Below are 19,029 nucleotides of genomic sequence, written 5' to 3' on the forward strand. Positions count from 1 at the left end.
TTCCAGCCAATGAACTTTAATAAATGGCATCCAGGAAGATTTCCTGTGTCATTCATATGGTTCTGATGTTTCCATCGTGTCTCTAGAAACTTCTTTTGGAGGCAAATTGCTGTGTCAAACTGAATCATGAAACTGAGCCAGGTTTCTTATTATTGAGGGCAGAAATTCTGTTTGGTTACAGTATTTTTCCCCCTAAGTTTTACTTCTCTAAGAAGAGCATAGGACAGTTAACACTTCAAAACATAGCTTAAACAAAGCCCATTTTGGAATGCCAAGCTGTCACAGAGTTATTTTATCTCTCTGATATAACACTACAATAACATTATTTTGTACTTGATACAAACACAAGAACACCAGTTTCTATCATTTTTGCCCTTGGTTTTTGAAGGTGGAATTTAGAGGGAAAATGCATTTAGATATGAAATATTGAAATCTATCAAAAGTATATAGAATTATTTAACATACAACAGGGCTGCTTGTTTCCTTAGAAGTGACATCAGGTAGGTTAGCGAACTGAGCTGCCAAGACTGTATTTTAATGATCTCTAGGGTTTATCTCCTATTTAAAATGCTTTGTCATTTAGTCTGCGTGTGTTAAATCCCTGACTCTTGCTAAATTCTTCTTCAGATTTGTTTGTTTCCTACTGTTTGGTGTTAATCATTTGATCACTTTGGTGTGTGATAGGAGGAAGACAGTAGTTATGTAATTTTCACTGAACAGTCTTCCCTAAGTTATTAAATATATTTATTCTATATCTTACCTGTCATCAACTGCAGATTGTGAATGCCCTGATAGAAACTTTGAATTCAGGGCTCCTGCGTTACTCAGCTCTTCCTCAGTAATGCAGGGATAACAGACAACCCCCAATCTCTATGGCTTGCAACCACTAAGATTTATGTCATGTGTGTATATATATATACACATATATACATATATGACATATATATGTGTGTGTGTGTATGTATATATATATATATAAAGTCAGTAGTGCCTTTGTTTCTGCCTCGGTTATCTCTTTCACTCCAGGATCCAGGCTGAAGGAGAAACCCCCATCTGGAACATGCCATCCTTGTGGCTGAAACATAAAGGGCTCTTAGTGACAGTCAAAACTTGCAGTGGCTCTTAAAGTTCCTGCTCAGCTGTGACCACACACACTGGTCATTCACATTCCATTGGCCAGAGTGAGTCTCATGGGCAAGCCCAGTGTCACTGTGTTCCAAGAGAGACCCTGCAGTTCACAAGGCACTTGATGGGCATGTGTCCTTCTTTTATAGAGAAGGGTAGAGAAAATAGTAGAATATAACATAGATGTAAGTTTAGGTAGGGCCAATGGCATCTTTTTCTATAGTGGCCTCTTCTTCTGATGCTACTCAGAAAAGTCCCTTCCCTGCTCCTCTCACCTTCTGCAAATCCCTCAGGGCCAGCAGAGATGCTTTTGCCTACTTGCCTACATAATGGCTGAACCTGCAGTGATTGTGAGTTCTACATAGCAGCCACTATATACATATGGCTATTTAAATTTAAATATAAATTAATTAAACTAAATGACATTAAAAATTCAGTTTCTGAGTCCCATTAGTCACATTTCAGGTGTTCGGTAGCCACATGTGTCTAACGGCTGCTGTGTTAGCCCAGATGCAGAACCTTTCCGACATTGCAAAGAAGTCTGTAAGTATGTATTTGTTATGTTTCATGTTCCTGTCTCTGACATTGTTTTTTTGTGGTACTGCTATCAGCTTCCAAACCTATCTCTTCTTTTTGATTTGTTGTCTCTTACAGTTTATAGGTTTAAGCACTAGATTTAGAATTTTCTATAAAGTAAGGGTAACTAGGCTCTAAGAGCAGAAGAGCTTTCTTATGTTCAAGTATCTGAGTTTTCGTACTTGGAATTTATATTTCTATTCTGACTGCCCCAGGACCTTTTTGGCTTGGTTATTCTGCACCTGTGCTCTGGGTGGTCAGAGAGTCAGACTCTTGAGTTATTGCAGGAGAAACGCTATCAAACTTTAAAGGTAAATTGCACTTTTATGGAAACGCTGTAGGCCCAGTCAGTGGTCCCTTGTTTGGAGCAGTGCTATCTAAGGGAAGTTTATTGAGTGACTTCCTACACATATACCAAGCACTATGCTAGGCCCAGGAGATACAAACAAAAGTGAACATGGCCCCAAACCCTGAGGAGTTCACAGTTTAGGTGGTAGAGAGAGTCATAAATAAACCGTCTCATCGTCTAGTGCCCAGGTATGAACTTTCCTCTGAAAGTCTAGAGGAGAGTGGTGCATGAACCAGCCTTCCTGGAGGTGGAGGGAGGGGGATGAGACAAGAGGCCAGAGGCCTTGGGAATGCTCCCTAAAGTAGTGATTCTTTTTTTTTTTTCTGTCTATTTCTTTTATTTTTACTTTTTAATTGGAGTATAGTTGATTTACAATGTTATGTTAGTTTCAGGCGTACAGCAAAGTGAATCAGTTATACATCAGCATATATTCATTCTTTTTTAGATTCTTTTCCCATATAGGTTATTACAGAATATGGAGTAGAGTTGGAGGGAGTGATTCTTAAATGGCATCCTGAGGGATAAATAGGTGTTAGTCACATCACAAAGTTAGGAGAATGGGGTCAACAAGACATGATGTACCTTAGCATGAAAAGATGCTGAGAAGTGGACTGGCATGGTGCAAGTGGGAACTTTTTTTTTTTTTGCGGTACGCGGGCCTCTCACTGTTATGACATCTCCCGTTGCAGAGCACAGGCTCCGGAAGCGCAGGCTCAGCGGCCATGGCTCACGGGCCCAGCCGCTCCGTGGCATGTGGGATCCTCCCGGACTGGGGCACGAACCCACGTCCCCTGCATCGGCAGGCGGACTCTCAACCACTGCGCCACCAGGGAAGCCCAAGTGGGAACTTTTAAGTTTAGTATTGATAGGATTTAAAATAAAAGGGAACCTGTGTCTATAGAGATAGATAGGCTTTGACTGGTATGTTGAAGTGATGGGTAATCAGCAGAGGGGGCAGGGGGCAGGGGGATGGTGCCATCGGCTCATCTGACTTCTCAGCAGTTCAAGTTGTTCACCCTGGCAGCGTTGTGGCAGTTAAATTTGAGGGAGTTGGGCTGGAGGCTGGGACACTGGTGGTGGTGGGTAGAGGAGGAGGAATTCATAGCAGTCCAACAGAGAGATAACCAGGGCCTGATGTGAGCAGGTGTAACTGTGGTAGAGTAGAGGACCTGCTTTCAATCAACACTTAAGGGGTAAGATTATCAGTATTTGAGGACTGATGAGATCTGGAGGATGAAGGAGACAGAGGCATCAGAGGTGACGCTAAGCTTTCAGGAAAACATTAATTTGAACACTTCTTCCAAGTTCACGGTGATAGGTTTTGACCTATAGCTGCTACTAGTGTTTTGCATTGGCACCTGGTGTCTAGGTTAGGTTTTGGCTCCTTAGGACTCCATCACTCACATTTGTTAAAAGAACTTGAACCACACACTATAGTGAAGCTCTACCCTTGTATGACTTTAATTGTGCAGTGGCCTATGAAAATTTATAGAAATTTGGCTTCACTTCTAGTGGCTCCAATCCAGATGCCAAAATTACCCTGTTGCTGGGACACCTCTTGGGTGGACCATTGAATCTGTTATTCATTAGGAACAGCTGAAAACCATCAACAAAATTCCTGTGCTATGCCAACAATAACACCAGTCAAATTTCAAGGTAACTCCAGGTTTCAGAAAGTTATGAATCTCAAAGTCTGTCTCGCTGAACCCTTATTTGTATTTTTACACATATTTATCATGTGAAAAAGCTAGTGGCGTCCTTACTTTTCATAATTGTACCTCGCTTTCTTTAGATTATAAATTAAATTCTGAGTTCCGAATGTTGGTGGAGACATGCTTATGGATCTGTAGTCAATCACATTAAAGTGAAAGTACAAATTCAGCCCGGATGGTGGAAGTTGGAGAGGAGCCAGCCCAAAGAATCCATTGTGATGGGGTCCATATTGAAAGCAAGAATTCTCTCATATCTGCAGTGCATTTTAAAAGGATTCTCCAAGTAACAGTTACTATTTTAATGACATGTGTTAAGCTTCCAGAAGAACCCAGTTCTCTAGTTTGCAAAATTAAAGAAGTATACCAAATCTATGTTGATACTTGGGTTTTACTGACATATTTCACGACTGCCTGGCTAAAGCCATACAACAGTAGGTGCCTGACACTTGATTTTAGATCGTTATGTTTAGCTACTGCGTCTGGCCTTTGCTGCTAAATATTTTTTTTCTTGTCACACTAACTACTCCATCAAATTGAATCTTCAGTGGTCTAGCAGGTTTTGAATGACTTCGTGCAAGCTGTGAAATCCTGTTCCCTCATCAGGAAGAGCTGGGCAAGTCTTGTGGTATGAGGAAATATGCCACATCTTTCTAAGTGAGACAGCAGGATTATAGGACAATTAGACAACATCTTCAGAATTTTTATCTGAAGAAGAGTGATAGGTTTGGCGATGAACATGTACTATAAAGCGAGAGGCATGGGAAGTTTCCACATTCTTTAAAAGGGTTTGGTACAAGGAAGAAAAGAAAACAAGCTGACTTTTTGTGGCTCTTGAGACGGGTTACATTAACCATTTGTTAAAAGTTGGATTTATGAAGATCGTTGGCTTCGAAGAACATTCTTTATAAACTGCCACCCTTTGTATGATGTCAGTGAAGGTTGTTTAGCAACATATCAAAATAGTTTTATGAAAAGATAAATATGTTTCTTTAAACCCAAGGGGAGCTTTCTAAAATGCATTTTTAAAAATAAATAATTGCTGTCATTCTGTGGGAAAGAGGCAAAAAAAGACATCTTTTCAAGCAATTTGTGATTTAATAGCAGCTGGTCAAGTGAGTTGAAAAACCTTAAGAGTCGTATATTTTTTGAATGCCTTTTCTCTTTCTTGGGAAACTGGCTAACCCCCAGAATCTTTCTCCCATAGCAAATGGCTCTGAAACTTTGATCTTTGCAAACCAGTTTGCCAGATGTAGTGGATAGAACATGTGTGACCTTTTGTGTGCCAATTCACCCTGGCTGATCGGAAACCATATGTTAACCTTGTATGACTTTTATTTGTAGGCATTACAGCAGAAGTTCTGGTGGTGACCTCTTTCGACGAACTGCAGAGAAGGGCCCCAGAAGCAAGAGGGAAGATTGTCGTTTACAATCAACCTTACACCAACTACTCGAGGGCAGTGCAGTACCGCGTCCAGGGGGCGGTGGAAGCTGCCAAAGTGGGGGCTTTGGCATCCCTCATTCGATCGGTGGCTTCCTTCTCCATCTACAGGTTGGTCATTATGTTCATTTGAAATGCTTTCAAAAACCAGGGATTTCCATCAAAGAGAAGCCCTTTTGAAATAAAAACAAACGCAGTCAAAAGAAAATACTGATTGTTCATGGAACTTTTCCCCCATTCTACATTTGTTCATTTGTTTGTAATATCTTTTTTTGGCCTTTTCAGGATTCCAAGCATCATTTGTGCATTCCTTTACAAAGCTTTCCACATCCATGATGATCCCATAACATTCTATATATAACCAGTGTATTTTATATATTTTCATTGGAGGGAGAACTGAATTCATGTCTGCATTTCATCAAAGATTCCTAAAGACTTCAGAGGCAGCCAGGCTTTTTTCCATTGTTGCTAGAGAAGTGAAATACAAATAAAGCAGGTTACATGATAGGGGCCATCTATGGTGTAGTGGAAAGAGTGGAGGCAGCAGAGGACCTTGGATGTACACCTGCTTCTGCTTCTGAAGAACCGTGAGGCCTTGGGAATGTTCTTCTTTTTTTTTAATTGAAGTATAGTTGATTTACAATATTATATTAGTTTCAGGTGTACAGCAAAATGATTCAGTATTTTTGCAGATTACACTCCATTATAAATTATTTCAAGATAATGGCTGTAATTCCCTGTGCTATACAATATATTCTTGTTCCATATTTATTTTATACATAGTAGTTTGTATCTGTTAATCTCATACCATCTTGGGAATGTTCTTAAAACTCTGCACCTCAGCATTCTTCTCTATTAATTGGTGATAATTGACAATAATACATTTACAAAATTATTTTAAGGTTGAATGAGGTAAACTTATGAAAGATACTTGATATTTATGAAGGTCTATTTTGAGGGCAGCGTAAGTTTTGTCTTTTTCTTTGTATTTCTGATTGAGGTGATTGCAACATACTTTATTGATCCTCAGTTGTAGGAGGAAATTCGGCATTGCAGTGGATAAAAAGTCCAAAAATTGACCTGCAGACATTGGGCCTAGTTTAATAGCTACATATTGTAGTGTCACATATCAAGGATAAAATATTTGAGAAACATGGATAAAAGAAGCACCGTTTAAGTGTTGTGGCCTGGTCTCTCTAAGATAGAAAAAAATGTAAAAATAATTGCAAATAGGGTTTATTTGAGTCTCAAGACTAGATCTTTAATATCTTTGTAAAGGAAGCCTTCTTTATTCTGCACAATTGCTCTTTGGCGCTGGAGTCACAGCTGCTTGACCTTAAATAATTAGCACCCTACGCCCTTAAAAATAACTGAGGACATATCAGCAACTAGGAAACCCAGTCAGAGGAGTTGTCCGAAAGGGCAGAGAAAAGGAAAGGGACATTTTTCTTTTATGGGGATAAGGTATCATCCCAGGGGAGGAAGATGGGGCATGCTAAAACCACTTGTTAGAAGTTTTATGAGAGAAAACCTAGTTACACTGATGTTACAGTGCTAAAAGTAATGCTCTTTGTAGAGTCTTTAAAGTTTTGGTGACTAGTGAAATAATGATTGGACCATATTCTTTCGGATGGTTACTTTTCCCAGGAGGGAAGTCCTGAAATGGCTAGCTTACTTCCCAGAATACCTCAGTCACCCCTTAGAATAACACAGCAACCTGTGGCCATTCACCATGATTTCACTGGTCCTGAGATCGAAATTATGGAGCTTCTCTGTTGCTTTGTGAAACTGGGTGAATGCCAGAAATATTCATTTAACAACTACTACTCATAAGACTAATAAACTCCCAGATGACTTAATGCACAGCAATCTGCCAGGGTTCATTGACATTTTTTTCCTGGTATAATGAAGACATCTGGAAGCCCAGGCTGTAACCTAGGAGCACCAGAAGAATTTCATCCAGCAAAGGACTTAGAAATCTGTCGTTAGCCTTTAAGGTTTAGGGTTGCCAACATGTAGTGTGCATTCAAGACATTTTTCTTAATATTTACAGATCCAGACTGATGATAAGTTTTTCATTGATTTGATAGCCAGACATATTTCAGTGGACTCTTAACTTTTATAACTCCATATTTTCAACATTTATGAATACAAAATAACATTGCTCTTTACATAGTACTTTAGAATCTTTCACATACGTCATCTTACTTGTTCTGACAACAATCCAGTGGACCAAGGAGAAGGGGCATTATTATCCCCATTTTAAGATAAAGAAAGAGTTCAGAGAATTCAGCATGTTAACGTGTTTAAGTCTCGCATCTTGAAAAATGAAAACCAAAACGAAACAAACCGTCTCTTCGTCCACTTCAGGCTAATTTGTTTTTTAGAGCCAGTTTTCCTTGAAGAGTGTTCTATATTCCTATCTGTAATTTTTCATCCCTCATTCACTCTCCAGATCCCTTTAACCTGGCTCTTCCAAATACTGAGATGGAAGTTGTTAAGGTCACAAGTAGCTGCCTAGTTGAACATAATGGACATTTTTCAGGCCATCATCTTATTTCACCACTCGGAAGTATTCCTTATTATTGATTGCTTTTTCAATCTCTTCTCCTTGGCTTCTATGACTTCTTTCTCATAATGTCTCTTTCTCTAGCTCCTGCTCTTTCCCTCTTTCCTACTTTCCCTTTTCTTCCCTGTTTCTCTGGCTTCTCACTGTTAATATTCTACCTGAGCAATCCCATCATGCTTATGACTTCAGCCCTAAGCATGGTGACCCCTTCCAAACCCACCTCTTCTGTCCACTGCCTGAGTTCTAGGTCCATACATCTAACTACCTGCTGATTTATCTTTTGGGTGTTCCATAGCTATCTCAGATTCTTTTCTTTTCCTTTCTTTTCTCTTCTCTTCCTTTTTTTTTCAAAATTGAACTCATTCTTTCACCTCTTTCTCCTGCATTTTCTATCTCAGTGAAGAGGATGCCATCTGTTCTGCCTTATAAATTAGACGGTCCTTGATTACTTTTTTTCTCTTCCCTTATCCATCATTTCTAGGAGCTACGACATCTCCTAGCTTCTGCTCTTTATCAGTCATTTCAGCCAATGCATATTGAGCACCTCCACCTCCCAACATCACTCCACACTCTACTAGTCAGGAATCACTAAGGCTGCCCCAGTGCACCCCATTTCCTCCAAGTTTCACGACTTTGCAAATGCTTTCTCCTCTGCAACCTTCTATTCCCTTCTTCACTATCTCACACTGTCCTTCAAGATTCATCTTAAGTGTTTCTTCTTCTGGGGAGCCCTGCCTGATATCCAACTCCAGCCCAGGCGAGCTGCCTCTTTTGGGTATCCCATGTCATCCTGTGCTACTCAGTATCATAGTATCTTGGAGGTAGTTTGGGTTCATGCTTTGGTAGGGTAGACTGACTGTTGTAGCAAACAACTTAGGCACCTAACACAATAGGAATCTCTTTCTTGCTCACATAATAGTTCCAGGAGGGTGTCCAGCAGGTGGACTTTTGCTCCTTTCCATCTGTGGCTCCATCACCTCTAAGAAATCAGAGTCCTCTGCAGGGTGCCCTGCATCCAGCTGGCAAATAAGGAACTGGAGAGAGAAAGTCGATAATCAAGGGGGAGGTTTTCTGTGGCCAGACCTGGGTACGGCATACCTCACTGCTTACATTCCACCAGGCACAATGCAGTTACGTGGAGGCTAGGAAATCTGGTCTATCTTCATGCTCGCGGTGAAAGGAAAACGAGTTTGGGGAACAACTGTGCAGTCTGCTCCAATCGCCTGACTCAGCACTAGACTGTAAGTTCCAGGAAAACATGGATTACACATTTTACCTCTGTGTCCCCATCATCTTGTATGATATTTGATACATGGTGGTTACTCTGGAAGTGACTGTTGGAGGAATCCACTTGTCTGAGGTCATGTGATCAGTCGTGGTTGGGTTCTTACAGCAAAGCAGGTGGCCCGGTTCCTAGTGCTCCCTGACCAGACCGTGTAGCCTCTGTATAGTGAAGTGCAATCAGCTTGAACTTTTGGGGCACTTCACTCTGTATTTGGAGGAAAGCATCCAGATGCCAATACGCCAGATTATACCATTTTTTCTGCCACACTGTTCACACACAGTGATCTGTTGGGTCACCCTTAGCTCTATGGCAACGGGTTATGCTGGATCCTGTTTAGGAAAAGTGTTAGAAGTCAGCAACACAGGAGAACAGAACAGAAATTTGTCGCTGCTTGATTTCAAGATTAGAGACTCTCCTAAAGGACAGGAAATGTGTTTTACCGATGTGACTTGACACCTGTCAATGCACGTATCAATATCAGCCGTTTTAGAAGTACAGCAGTCACATGCTTACATGACGTGTCCTCAAAAGGCAGTCCATTACTTGTTGCCAGCATTATCTCCGGATTCTTTGTCATTATTTCTCTGTATTCCCATTATTAGTGTTTTGGGGGCTCAAATTTACTTCAAAGAGAAGATTTTTCCTTCATTGATGCTTTTATAATGACTTTGCTCTTGTTCAATATTAAGTGTCAAGTGGGGACTATCTAACGGGGACTCCCATTAGATCTTTTTTAGTTTTTCTGTTTGTAAAATACATTTTGCCTTTGTCACAGGAGGATATTCTAAGGATAAATGTAATTGTAAGAGATTTGATTTCTGCAGAGGAAAGCTGCTCTGTGGAACCACTTGCCTTACATTATTTCTCAAATTAATCATATTTCTTAGTAAGTATTTATTGAGAGCTTACCATTTGCTCAGAAGTTGCCAGGTACTAGGGTTGCTAAGATGAATTAGACATGTTTTTGGTTCCTCAGAAATATTCTGTCTGGCTAAAAGAGAGGAGGGTAAGCTTAAAATGTACATGATTAGTGTAATATATTTTATATTTAGTGCTAAATGCATGATTGAGGAAAGGGACAAAGAAAGGAACATTTTTTAAAAAGTTTTATTTATTTACTTTAATTATTTACTTTATTTATTTTTGGCCATGTTGGGTCTTCGTTGCTGCATGTGGGCAGTCTCTGGTTGCGGTGAGTGGGCACTGCTCTTCATTGTGGTGTGCGGGCTTCTCATTGCAGTGTCTTCTCTTGTTGCGGAGCACGGGCTCTAGGCGCGCGGGCTTCAGTAGTTGTGGCTCGTGGGCTCTAGAGCCCAGGCTCAGTAGTTGTGGCGCACGGGCTTGGTTGCTCCGCTGCATGTGGGATCTTCCCGGACCAGGGCTCGAACCCGTGTCCTCTGCATTGGCAGGAAGATTCTTAACTACTGCACCACCAGGGGAATTCCAAGAAAGGAAATTGACATTTATTAAACACCTACTTTGTTTATGCTTCTCCAAAGGCTTAAATAGTTTGTTTCAATTAATTCTTTATGCAACCCAATAGAAATAGATATTGTTACTGCTCTTTTACTGAGGGAGAAACAGGTTCAGAATGGTTAAATGGCTAGTCAAGTTGCACAGCTAACGAAAGAACCAGGATTCATACCCAGAGAGCCTTTGGCTCTAAATGCCATGCACTTAGATTTCATGCACTTTAGATTTAGCTGGAGAGCTAATGCTGCAGGAGTCTAGAAGAGGTAGCAGAAGTCTGATGGGGGCTGGCTACATTGAGAATGTAGGTTTGGGGTGTACTCGATGAAGAGGTTGAACTTGAACAAGAGGCAGGAGGTGGAAAGGCGTTCTATACCTGATCAAGAGAAGAAAATGGGAGTGCATCACGCACTGGGTAATACACAAGTAGACCGGTTTGACTGGAGCAAGGTTTCATAGGAGATCAGAGAAATGAAATTTTGAGGTGAGAGGAAGAGACCAGATTTATGAAGAATCCAAAGTACCAGATTGGGGAGTTTTAAGTTTAATTAAGTTTAATGTGGAGGAAATGAGGAATCATTGATTGTGTTAGAGTTGGAGGGGGATGTTTTAGTGCATTGTTTCTCTAAGTATGGGCCCTGGAACATCATCGACCTCACCTGGGAGCTTATTGATTTGCAAATTGTCAGGCCCCACTTGAGACCCATTAAATTAAAACATGCTTGGGGGTGGGGTTTGTGGTTTAAACAGCCCTCCAGGTGATTCTGATGTATGTGAAAGTTTGGGAACTGTTTCAGAAAGATCAATGTGCTGACTGTAGATGACGTGCTTTTGAGAAGGTAAGCCAGGACACTGATCTAATAATGCAGATGTGAAGTAATGAGGACATAGATGATAGCAATGGGAACGGAGAGAAAGAGACGGCAGGAGGGTGTTGGGCTGCACCCAGCAGGCCTTGCAATTGCCCAGCTGCAAGACTGAAGAAAAAGCCCAGAGACAGCAACAGAGACCACCACAGTTTATTGGATAGGAAGTCTTACAAGTCTGAAGCAAAGTGCTGGAGTGACACCACACTGTGTACGGCAGACAGCAGGCAGGACAGGGCAGCAGGTTTTTGCTACTTGGGGGAAGAGGAGGCTACCAGTTACAGGGGGACCTGATGTCAGGTTGGCTCATCAGTTACCAGAGAAACCAGAAGCTGGGGCAGGAGGCAAGCACTTAGGCAGTTGCCGATTGAGCCTTACGATTAGGAGAATTGGATAGTCATGTGAGTAGGTGTCGGTGAAGCAGGGACTCCTCGAGCAGGGCATGTACAGAGAGCAAGAGAACAGCTTGCAAAAGTTATCAGAACTTGGGGACTGGCTGCATTTGAAGGGAGGAAGGAGGAGTCCAAGTTTACAGTAAGGCAAGGACTGAACACCAAAGGCTGAATCTGCATTCAGTCCAGACCGATATTTAAAAATCATGAGTTTTATGTAAAAATAGTGGTTTGTGGTTTTTAGAGAAAGAACTATAGCTGGGGGTGACGTCTTGTATTTTCTGTAAGGAGAACTTCAGCCTAGTGGATCGGCCACCAAGTCCTTTCTGCTGATGGTATGTGCCTTCTGCCGCCGTTTCCAGGTTTCCCTGTACCCAGCTTGGGGACTAGAGAATGATGAGAGGCAGAGGGGTCAGGAGAGGGAACCCATATGGAGGCAACGTGACCAGTTTGGTTTTTAGACATTTGGGGTTTGAGGTGGCTGTGAGATAGTCCCATTAATCTGGCTTTTATATTTTGTAAGGAAAACAGTTGAGCATTTTCATTTCTCTGTTATCTACTTTTTGGATCACCCAAGGCAATTTAAAATTCTAGGCTGGCTTCCTTGCAGTGCGGTACACCTTGGGACTTCTGCCTCCCGCTTTCTCAACCTGCGAGCTCAAGAATGCAAAGTAATTTTTATATTAGACCAAACAAAATATAATTCAGAAAGTAACTCTACTGAGGCCAAATTGCCTGTTGTACTCCCGTTGCCAAATATACATTTTTTTCCTAGTTATTTTCTTCATTGCCCCAGATAATTGAACTCAGACTGTAAGTTGTAATCAGCTAAGGATGCAAAAGGCTCTCCTTTCACTTTACTGTGAAAATTGCATCACCATACTGGGTAAGAATGCATTGAGGTGGGAATGAGCTGCGGATAGAACTTGTCTTTGTAACTACTACTAGTTTATGTCTTATGCCACTTGGCCTTTGTGTACTGTATTGATAGAGTGAAGAGGAGGGATAGAGAAGCAATCCAGTTTGAAGATAAGATCTGATTAAACATTCAGCTGGAGAGAAAGATGAGTGAATCCAGGTGATGTTTGTGGAGGATGTTAGACCATCTGGTGAGAGAGCTGTGAGAAAGTATATAAATCAGTCCCTATAATGATACTTAATTAATACAGAGTCGATAAGTGGCATAATTGAAGCAATGGTTGGGCCACATCGTAGAGTTAAATAGCTTCAAAGAGGGTTCTGATTAAACCCATTACAATTTATAACACATTCTTCATCTTAAGAAAGCATCTTGGTGAGATTTTAACATGAACATTTTTGTAATCAGAGGACCAGTTTAAAACATTCAGAGCAGAGGTGAAATGTCTTAAGAGGTCTATTTTAGATGATTTTTAAAAGCCAGTTTATTCTCAGAGAGTAAAAAAACTTGTCACCCTCCCCTTGTTTTTTAATGGGAGAAAAATGAACGCTGCTACTTTACACTTAGACTGTCTGGGATCTTTGATGTCCTGGTGGTTTGGTTCTTCGGTGTGACCTTAGCATAATTAGCTATCAAGCTTGATTTAAGTTGTTTTGAAATGTTTTTGCAATTTGGGGGGCATACGTGCCTGCTGGTGATTACAAAATAAAGAAAATATCACCGTGACTCAAAATGGTACAACTGGGCTAGCCTTGATTAGTAGGTTCTTTTCTTTCCTTATTTTGTTTTTGCTTAATTCACTCTGAGGCGCATAACAGATGCACAGTAATCAAGCAGGATGCCAGTTCTCATCATTTATGCAGGTGGAGGGCCACTGTGCTCCCAAGGGGGGAAACCAGAGAAGACCCACATTGAACACTGCATTTTTTTCTTCTCATCATCCTTTTTTTTTCTCTCTCTCTCTCTGATTTTTTAAAATTTATTAATTTATTTTTGGCTGCATTGTGTCTTCATTGCTGTGCACGGGATTTCTCTAGTTGGCGGCGAGCGGGGGCTACTCTCCGTTGCGGTGCGTGGGCTTCTCATTGCGGTGGCTTCCCTTGTTGCGGAGCATGGGCTTTAGGCGCGTGGGCTTCAGTAGTTGTGGCTCGCAGGCTAAGTAGTTGTGGCATATAGGCTTCGTTGCTCCGCGGCACGTGGGGTCTTCCCGGACCAGGGCTCAAACCCGTGTCCCCTGCATTGGCAGGCAGATTCTTAACCACTGTGCCACCAGGGAAGCCCTGTCTCTCTCTGATTTTTGAAAGGCAGATTCTTTGTTTAGAAGGCCTTTGTTAGAAATTCCCAAATGTCCTTTAATCACTGAATTATTATTGCTTCAGGTAGGGTGACAGGTATACAACTTCGTAAGTGGACACACTCGGGCAGTATACTTCAGAGCCTCAGTTCCAGAGTCACAGTGCCTGGGTCTCTGCTCAGCCTCTTGACAGACATGTGACCTTGGCATATCATGTAAACTCTCCGAACCTCAGTTTCACCTGTAAAAATGGGGTGAGGATTAAATGTGTGGATTAATCGGGCATTTTGTGCAGATTAAATGAGATATTATTATTGCCTGACACAGTAAGTTTTGCATACATGTAAAGTACTCTTATTATACAGTCTTGCTAAGTCATGACTGGATACGCTTATTGAATAAAAGAGGAAGAAAGGGAGGGAAACACGGAGTGAGGGAGGGAGGGAGGGAAGGAGAAAGAAGAACAGAAGGAAGGAAGGAAGACTGGTAGGAAAGGGGGAGGGAAGAGAGAGAAAGAAGAACTTGATTTACTTAATATCAGTATTGTAATTGCTGCTGTCTGGTCGGGAGACAACCCTTAACATCGTATTGCCATTTTGACCTCCATCTGTTAAGCCTATTCGAACTCTGTTGGGGTTGTGTGTCTACTGGTCTGTTTTTCTTTCTGGATTGGAAGTTCTCCTGGGGACATACTGTGTGTCCTACTCATCTCGGTGTCTCCAGGCTGCGCTCAATGCCTGGCACACAGTATTGCTGGAATGAATGAAGAAAAAGAGTTAGAGGCAACCTGTCAGGTTTGGCTAACATGTAAATTCCAGATGTCACCATTTCCCATTCATAAAAGTTGGATAATAATATAGATGAGGTGACTAACCTTTTGAATTGCTGCTTATCAAAAATAGAATCTCTGGAATCTGAAAGGAGACTATATAGTTATGTAAATTTTGGAAAAGAATTGCAAACTGCTATTACTTTGGTGCTTTGTAAGGCTGCTATAATTAATGTTCTGTTTGCTTTCCTAGGACGGATTGTCATTTTTCCTTTGCTTATAACCTTGATATAAAATTTTATCCTCGGTTGATATTTTGCATATTCATAATTTTAAAATATTAATAAATGTTCACCTTCTACCTTCCAGCTTTCTGATTTTCGAAAGCACAAGCTTAAGAACCACATCATGTTTTTCCAAATCTGTCGTGGTAGAAAGAAATTAATGCATTTTGAATTCAGGTTTCAGGATTATGACAACGTTGTCTGCTTATGCAGTGCCCTTTGAAAAATGTCTAGTGTAGCGTATGAACCAAAATAATCCCCAGGAGCCTCAAGTCAGCCTTTTACGAGTGCATGTGCTTTTGTTCTCTCTCTCTCATCGAAGCTGAAGACCATTCCAAGGGTCCTCTTGTATCCAACTGTCCCTTTGGCTTCTTTAGCTCCCTGGAGAAAGTACCAATCAGAAGGTACTGCCAGGAAGACTGGAGATTCACAAAGGTAACGATATAGAGAGTGGGATCCGGAATCAGAAAGACATAGATTCAAACGCAGGTTTAGCCAATTAGAGGTTGTTTGAGTCTACATACCTTGTTTAATTGTCCGAACCTGTTTGCTCGTCTGTAACATGGGGAGAATACTGTTTACTTCATAGAGTTGTTGAGAGAATTATGTAGGATCAAGCATTCGATGTAGACCCTGAGACATGGGAAGCAATCAGTGAATTATATAACTGGCATCTTATCTTAATCACGGTTGTTACCATCGTTATTATCATCAGTGGATAATGACAGGACTAAGCAGGTAGGTGGACATGAACTGAAATATCTTAAAAAGCAGTAGCTCCAGAACTCTCCTCACTGTGTGCTCCAGAGACCTGGCTTCCAGTTATCTCCCGATTTCAGGAACCTACTCTTGTAGACTCCCTCCGTCTTTGGCTTAAAACTCTGTTCTGCTCTTTTTATCCTCTTTGACCTCACTTTGAATGCTCCATACTGTTCTTGCATGTAGTGCCAAAGGTATAGTGACTCAGATCTGTGACCAATGGCCAGCTGACCAACATGCAGACAGTGTTCTATTTAAACACCATCCAATCTATTTTCCACCTCAGGGCCTTTGCACTCACTAACCCTTCTGTCTGGAATGCTATTTTCCCCAGCTTTTTGTATGGCTGACTCCCTTTCAATCTTCAGATGGCAAGTGAAAATTTCTCCCTGCAGGCCTCTCCTGTTACCTCGCACCTCCTCTGTATGCTCAGAGGCCTAATAACATTTGGTAACTTCTCTCTCTCTCTCTCTACTTGTTCAATATGTGTCTCTCCATGAGAATATAAATTCCATGAAGACTGGACTGTCTTTCTTGTACACCATTATACTCTCAGTACACAGGGGATTGTCAGCCCGTGGCAGGTACTCAAGAGATATTTGTTGAATGAGTTACTATTAAAAAATCATCTAAGATCTGAAGAATAGAGAACCAACTCTAAATGGATGTATACTGCCTCATGTCTATTTTCTGAAGCCACATTCTAAAGCATCACAGATTTTTCCCTCAACTTTTTTGGGGGTAAAATATCAATCTGTGGTAAAGTTGAAAGAATATTAGATGACTCGTACGCTCTTTGTAAGAAATTGCCTAACTTCTTCCTGAGAGGTGGTACCATTCCACGTTGCCACCTGCCATGCGTGAGAGTTCAGAGTGCTCTGCGTTCTCACTGAAATTTGGTGTTGTCAGTCCGTTTAATTTTAACCATTCTGGTGCGTATGTATTGAACCTCAGTGAAGTGTCGATTTGCATTTCTCTGATGACTGATGATGTTGAACACGCATTCACATGCTGATCGGTCATTTCTGAATCTTTCTTTGTGAATAGTCTGCTCAAATCTTTTCCCTATTTTATAATTGGGTTGTTTTGAAATTATTCAGTAGTAGGAGTTGTCTCTATATTCTAGATGCGAGTCCGTTGTCAGAGACATGTTTTGCAAATATTTTCTCTCAGTTGGTGTCTTACCTGTTCTTTTTTGTTTATTGTTTTTAGCTTAATTTTGATGAGGAGAAGGTTTAAACGTTGATGAATTTTAACTTATCAATTTTTTTAGTTGCTTTCTGTGTCCACTCATATACCCTTCATCTACATTCATTATTTAACATTTTGCCACATTTGTTCTCTGTCTTTCACTTTCTTAATCAATTTAAAATAAGGTAGGTACAGCCATGAAACATTTAAACCATAATATATGTGCCTGTATTTCATAAGAACAAGGATCTTCTCTAGCATAATGCAGTATCATTGTCATACTTAGGAAATTTAACATTGTCATATAAATATTATATAATGTAAACTCCATCCATATTCAGATCCCAATTATCCCCCACTCTCAATAATTAATGTCCCTGCTTTGTAAAAAAAATCCAGAACCCAATCAAAGATATTACATTGCATTTAGTTTTCATGTATCTTTAGTCTCCTTAAGTCTGGAATTGTTCCCTAGTCTTTTAAATATTTTATTGCATTGACATTTTAGAGGAGTATAGGGCAGCTGTTTTGCACAGTGTCCCTCAGTTTGGAGTTATTTCCTCATTATTAGATTCAAATTAAATATTTTTGGCAAGAATTCTATATAGATGATGTTGTGTCCCTCCTATTGCATTATGTAAGGAAATGAATAATACCAGTTTTCCTTATGAGTGAGGCTAAATTTGATCACTTGTCTAAGGCAGTAGCTCAGGATTTCTTCATTAGAGAGGTACCTTTTCCCCTCTGTAGGGGAAATACGTTGTAATTATGGTGAGATGCTTTGAGACTTTGTGAATCTTATATTCCTTAACAAAATTTCATCCGGTGAAAATTTAGCATGTGTTGACGATCCTTGCCTGAATCAGTCATTACATTGCCAGTTACAAGAGTTTTTCTAATTCAGTTATTCATATTATGTACATTTATTAACTGGCATGTTTTTGTGAGTAAGAGCTTCCACCTTTATTCTCTTATTGTTTCTGAGTATCACTTCCTGGATTTTTAAAAGCATGTATATTAAAATTACTGTCATTCTTTTTGATAAAGCATCAACAATTTCAAAGCACTTAAATGTCAAAGCTAATATTTTTTGATGACCTTGAATGTTTGAAACATTGAAAGGAATTCACTTTTTTTTATCCAAAGGAACCCAAACTATCCCAGGTAAGTCAGCTAATTAGCAGGGTGTAATCAATACCATTTCTTCTGAACTTTCTCATTAACAGTGTGAGATCTAGAGTAATAACTCTGGAAATTATTTTTAGAGTCTACCATTAACAGTGTGTACCATATGTGAATGAAGATCCTTCGCCCCATACATAATTGCTGTTAATTGTTGAAATAAATAAGCAAAAATCTCAAATCCAGCAATTGTTTCTCCAGAGTTTCTTCTCTTTTTCTTTTCTTTTCTCTTTTTTGCTGCGTAGTGGTGATGTTGAGGAGTGTGTTCTCAAAGAGCCCTTTCCAGGAGAAATAAGTGTCTCAGTGTGGGTTTGCAGAGGCCTACAAGGATGTTTATTCAGGAGGAGTTTACCTAGCTTCTGTGGTGTAGTACGGAAAACGAAATTACCTACCCACTCCAACTTCCCCACGTCATCAGGGGTGGTGAAGGGTTAACCAACCTTGGCTAGTGAGTCAAAGGGTAATAGTAATAGCTCAATGAATGTTTCTGCACTGGTTGCTGCTCTATAAATTAAATATTTGACATCTAGGAGAAGAATTTAATTTCTTTTTAAATTGTACTTTATTTTTTTAAAAATAGACCTTTATTGGAGTACGATTGCTTCACAATACTGTGTTAGTTTCTGTTGTACAACAAAGTGAATCAGCCATATGCATACATATATCCCCATATCCTCTCCCTCTTGAGCCTCCCTCCTACCTTCCCTATTCCACCTGTGTAGGTCATCTCAAAGCACTGGGCTGATCTCCCTGTAATGCTGCTGCTTCCCACTAGCTATCTATTTTACATTTGGTAGTGTATATATGTCCATGCCACTCTCTCACTTTGATCCAGCTTCCACCTCCCCC

General features: G+C 40.5%; 1 protein-coding gene across 1 annotated transcript in view; it reads left to right on the forward strand.

The window, feature by feature from the left end:
- Nucleotides 1-19,029, forward strand: part of CPQ (carboxypeptidase Q) — a 463,854-nt gene that overhangs the window by 132,974 nt on the left and 311,851 nt on the right. The window contains exon 4 of the mRNA XM_059994940.1: nt 5,104-5,311. Coding sequence (XP_059850923.1) covers nt 5,104-5,311 — 208 coding nt within the window. The remainder of the gene's footprint in view (nt 1-5,103; nt 5,312-19,029) is intronic.

This window comes from Delphinus delphis, chromosome 17 (assembly GCF_949987515.2).
Source record: "Delphinus delphis chromosome 17, mDelDel1.2, whole genome shotgun sequence".
NCBI lineage: Eukaryota > Metazoa > Chordata > Mammalia > Artiodactyla > Delphinidae > Delphinus > Delphinus delphis.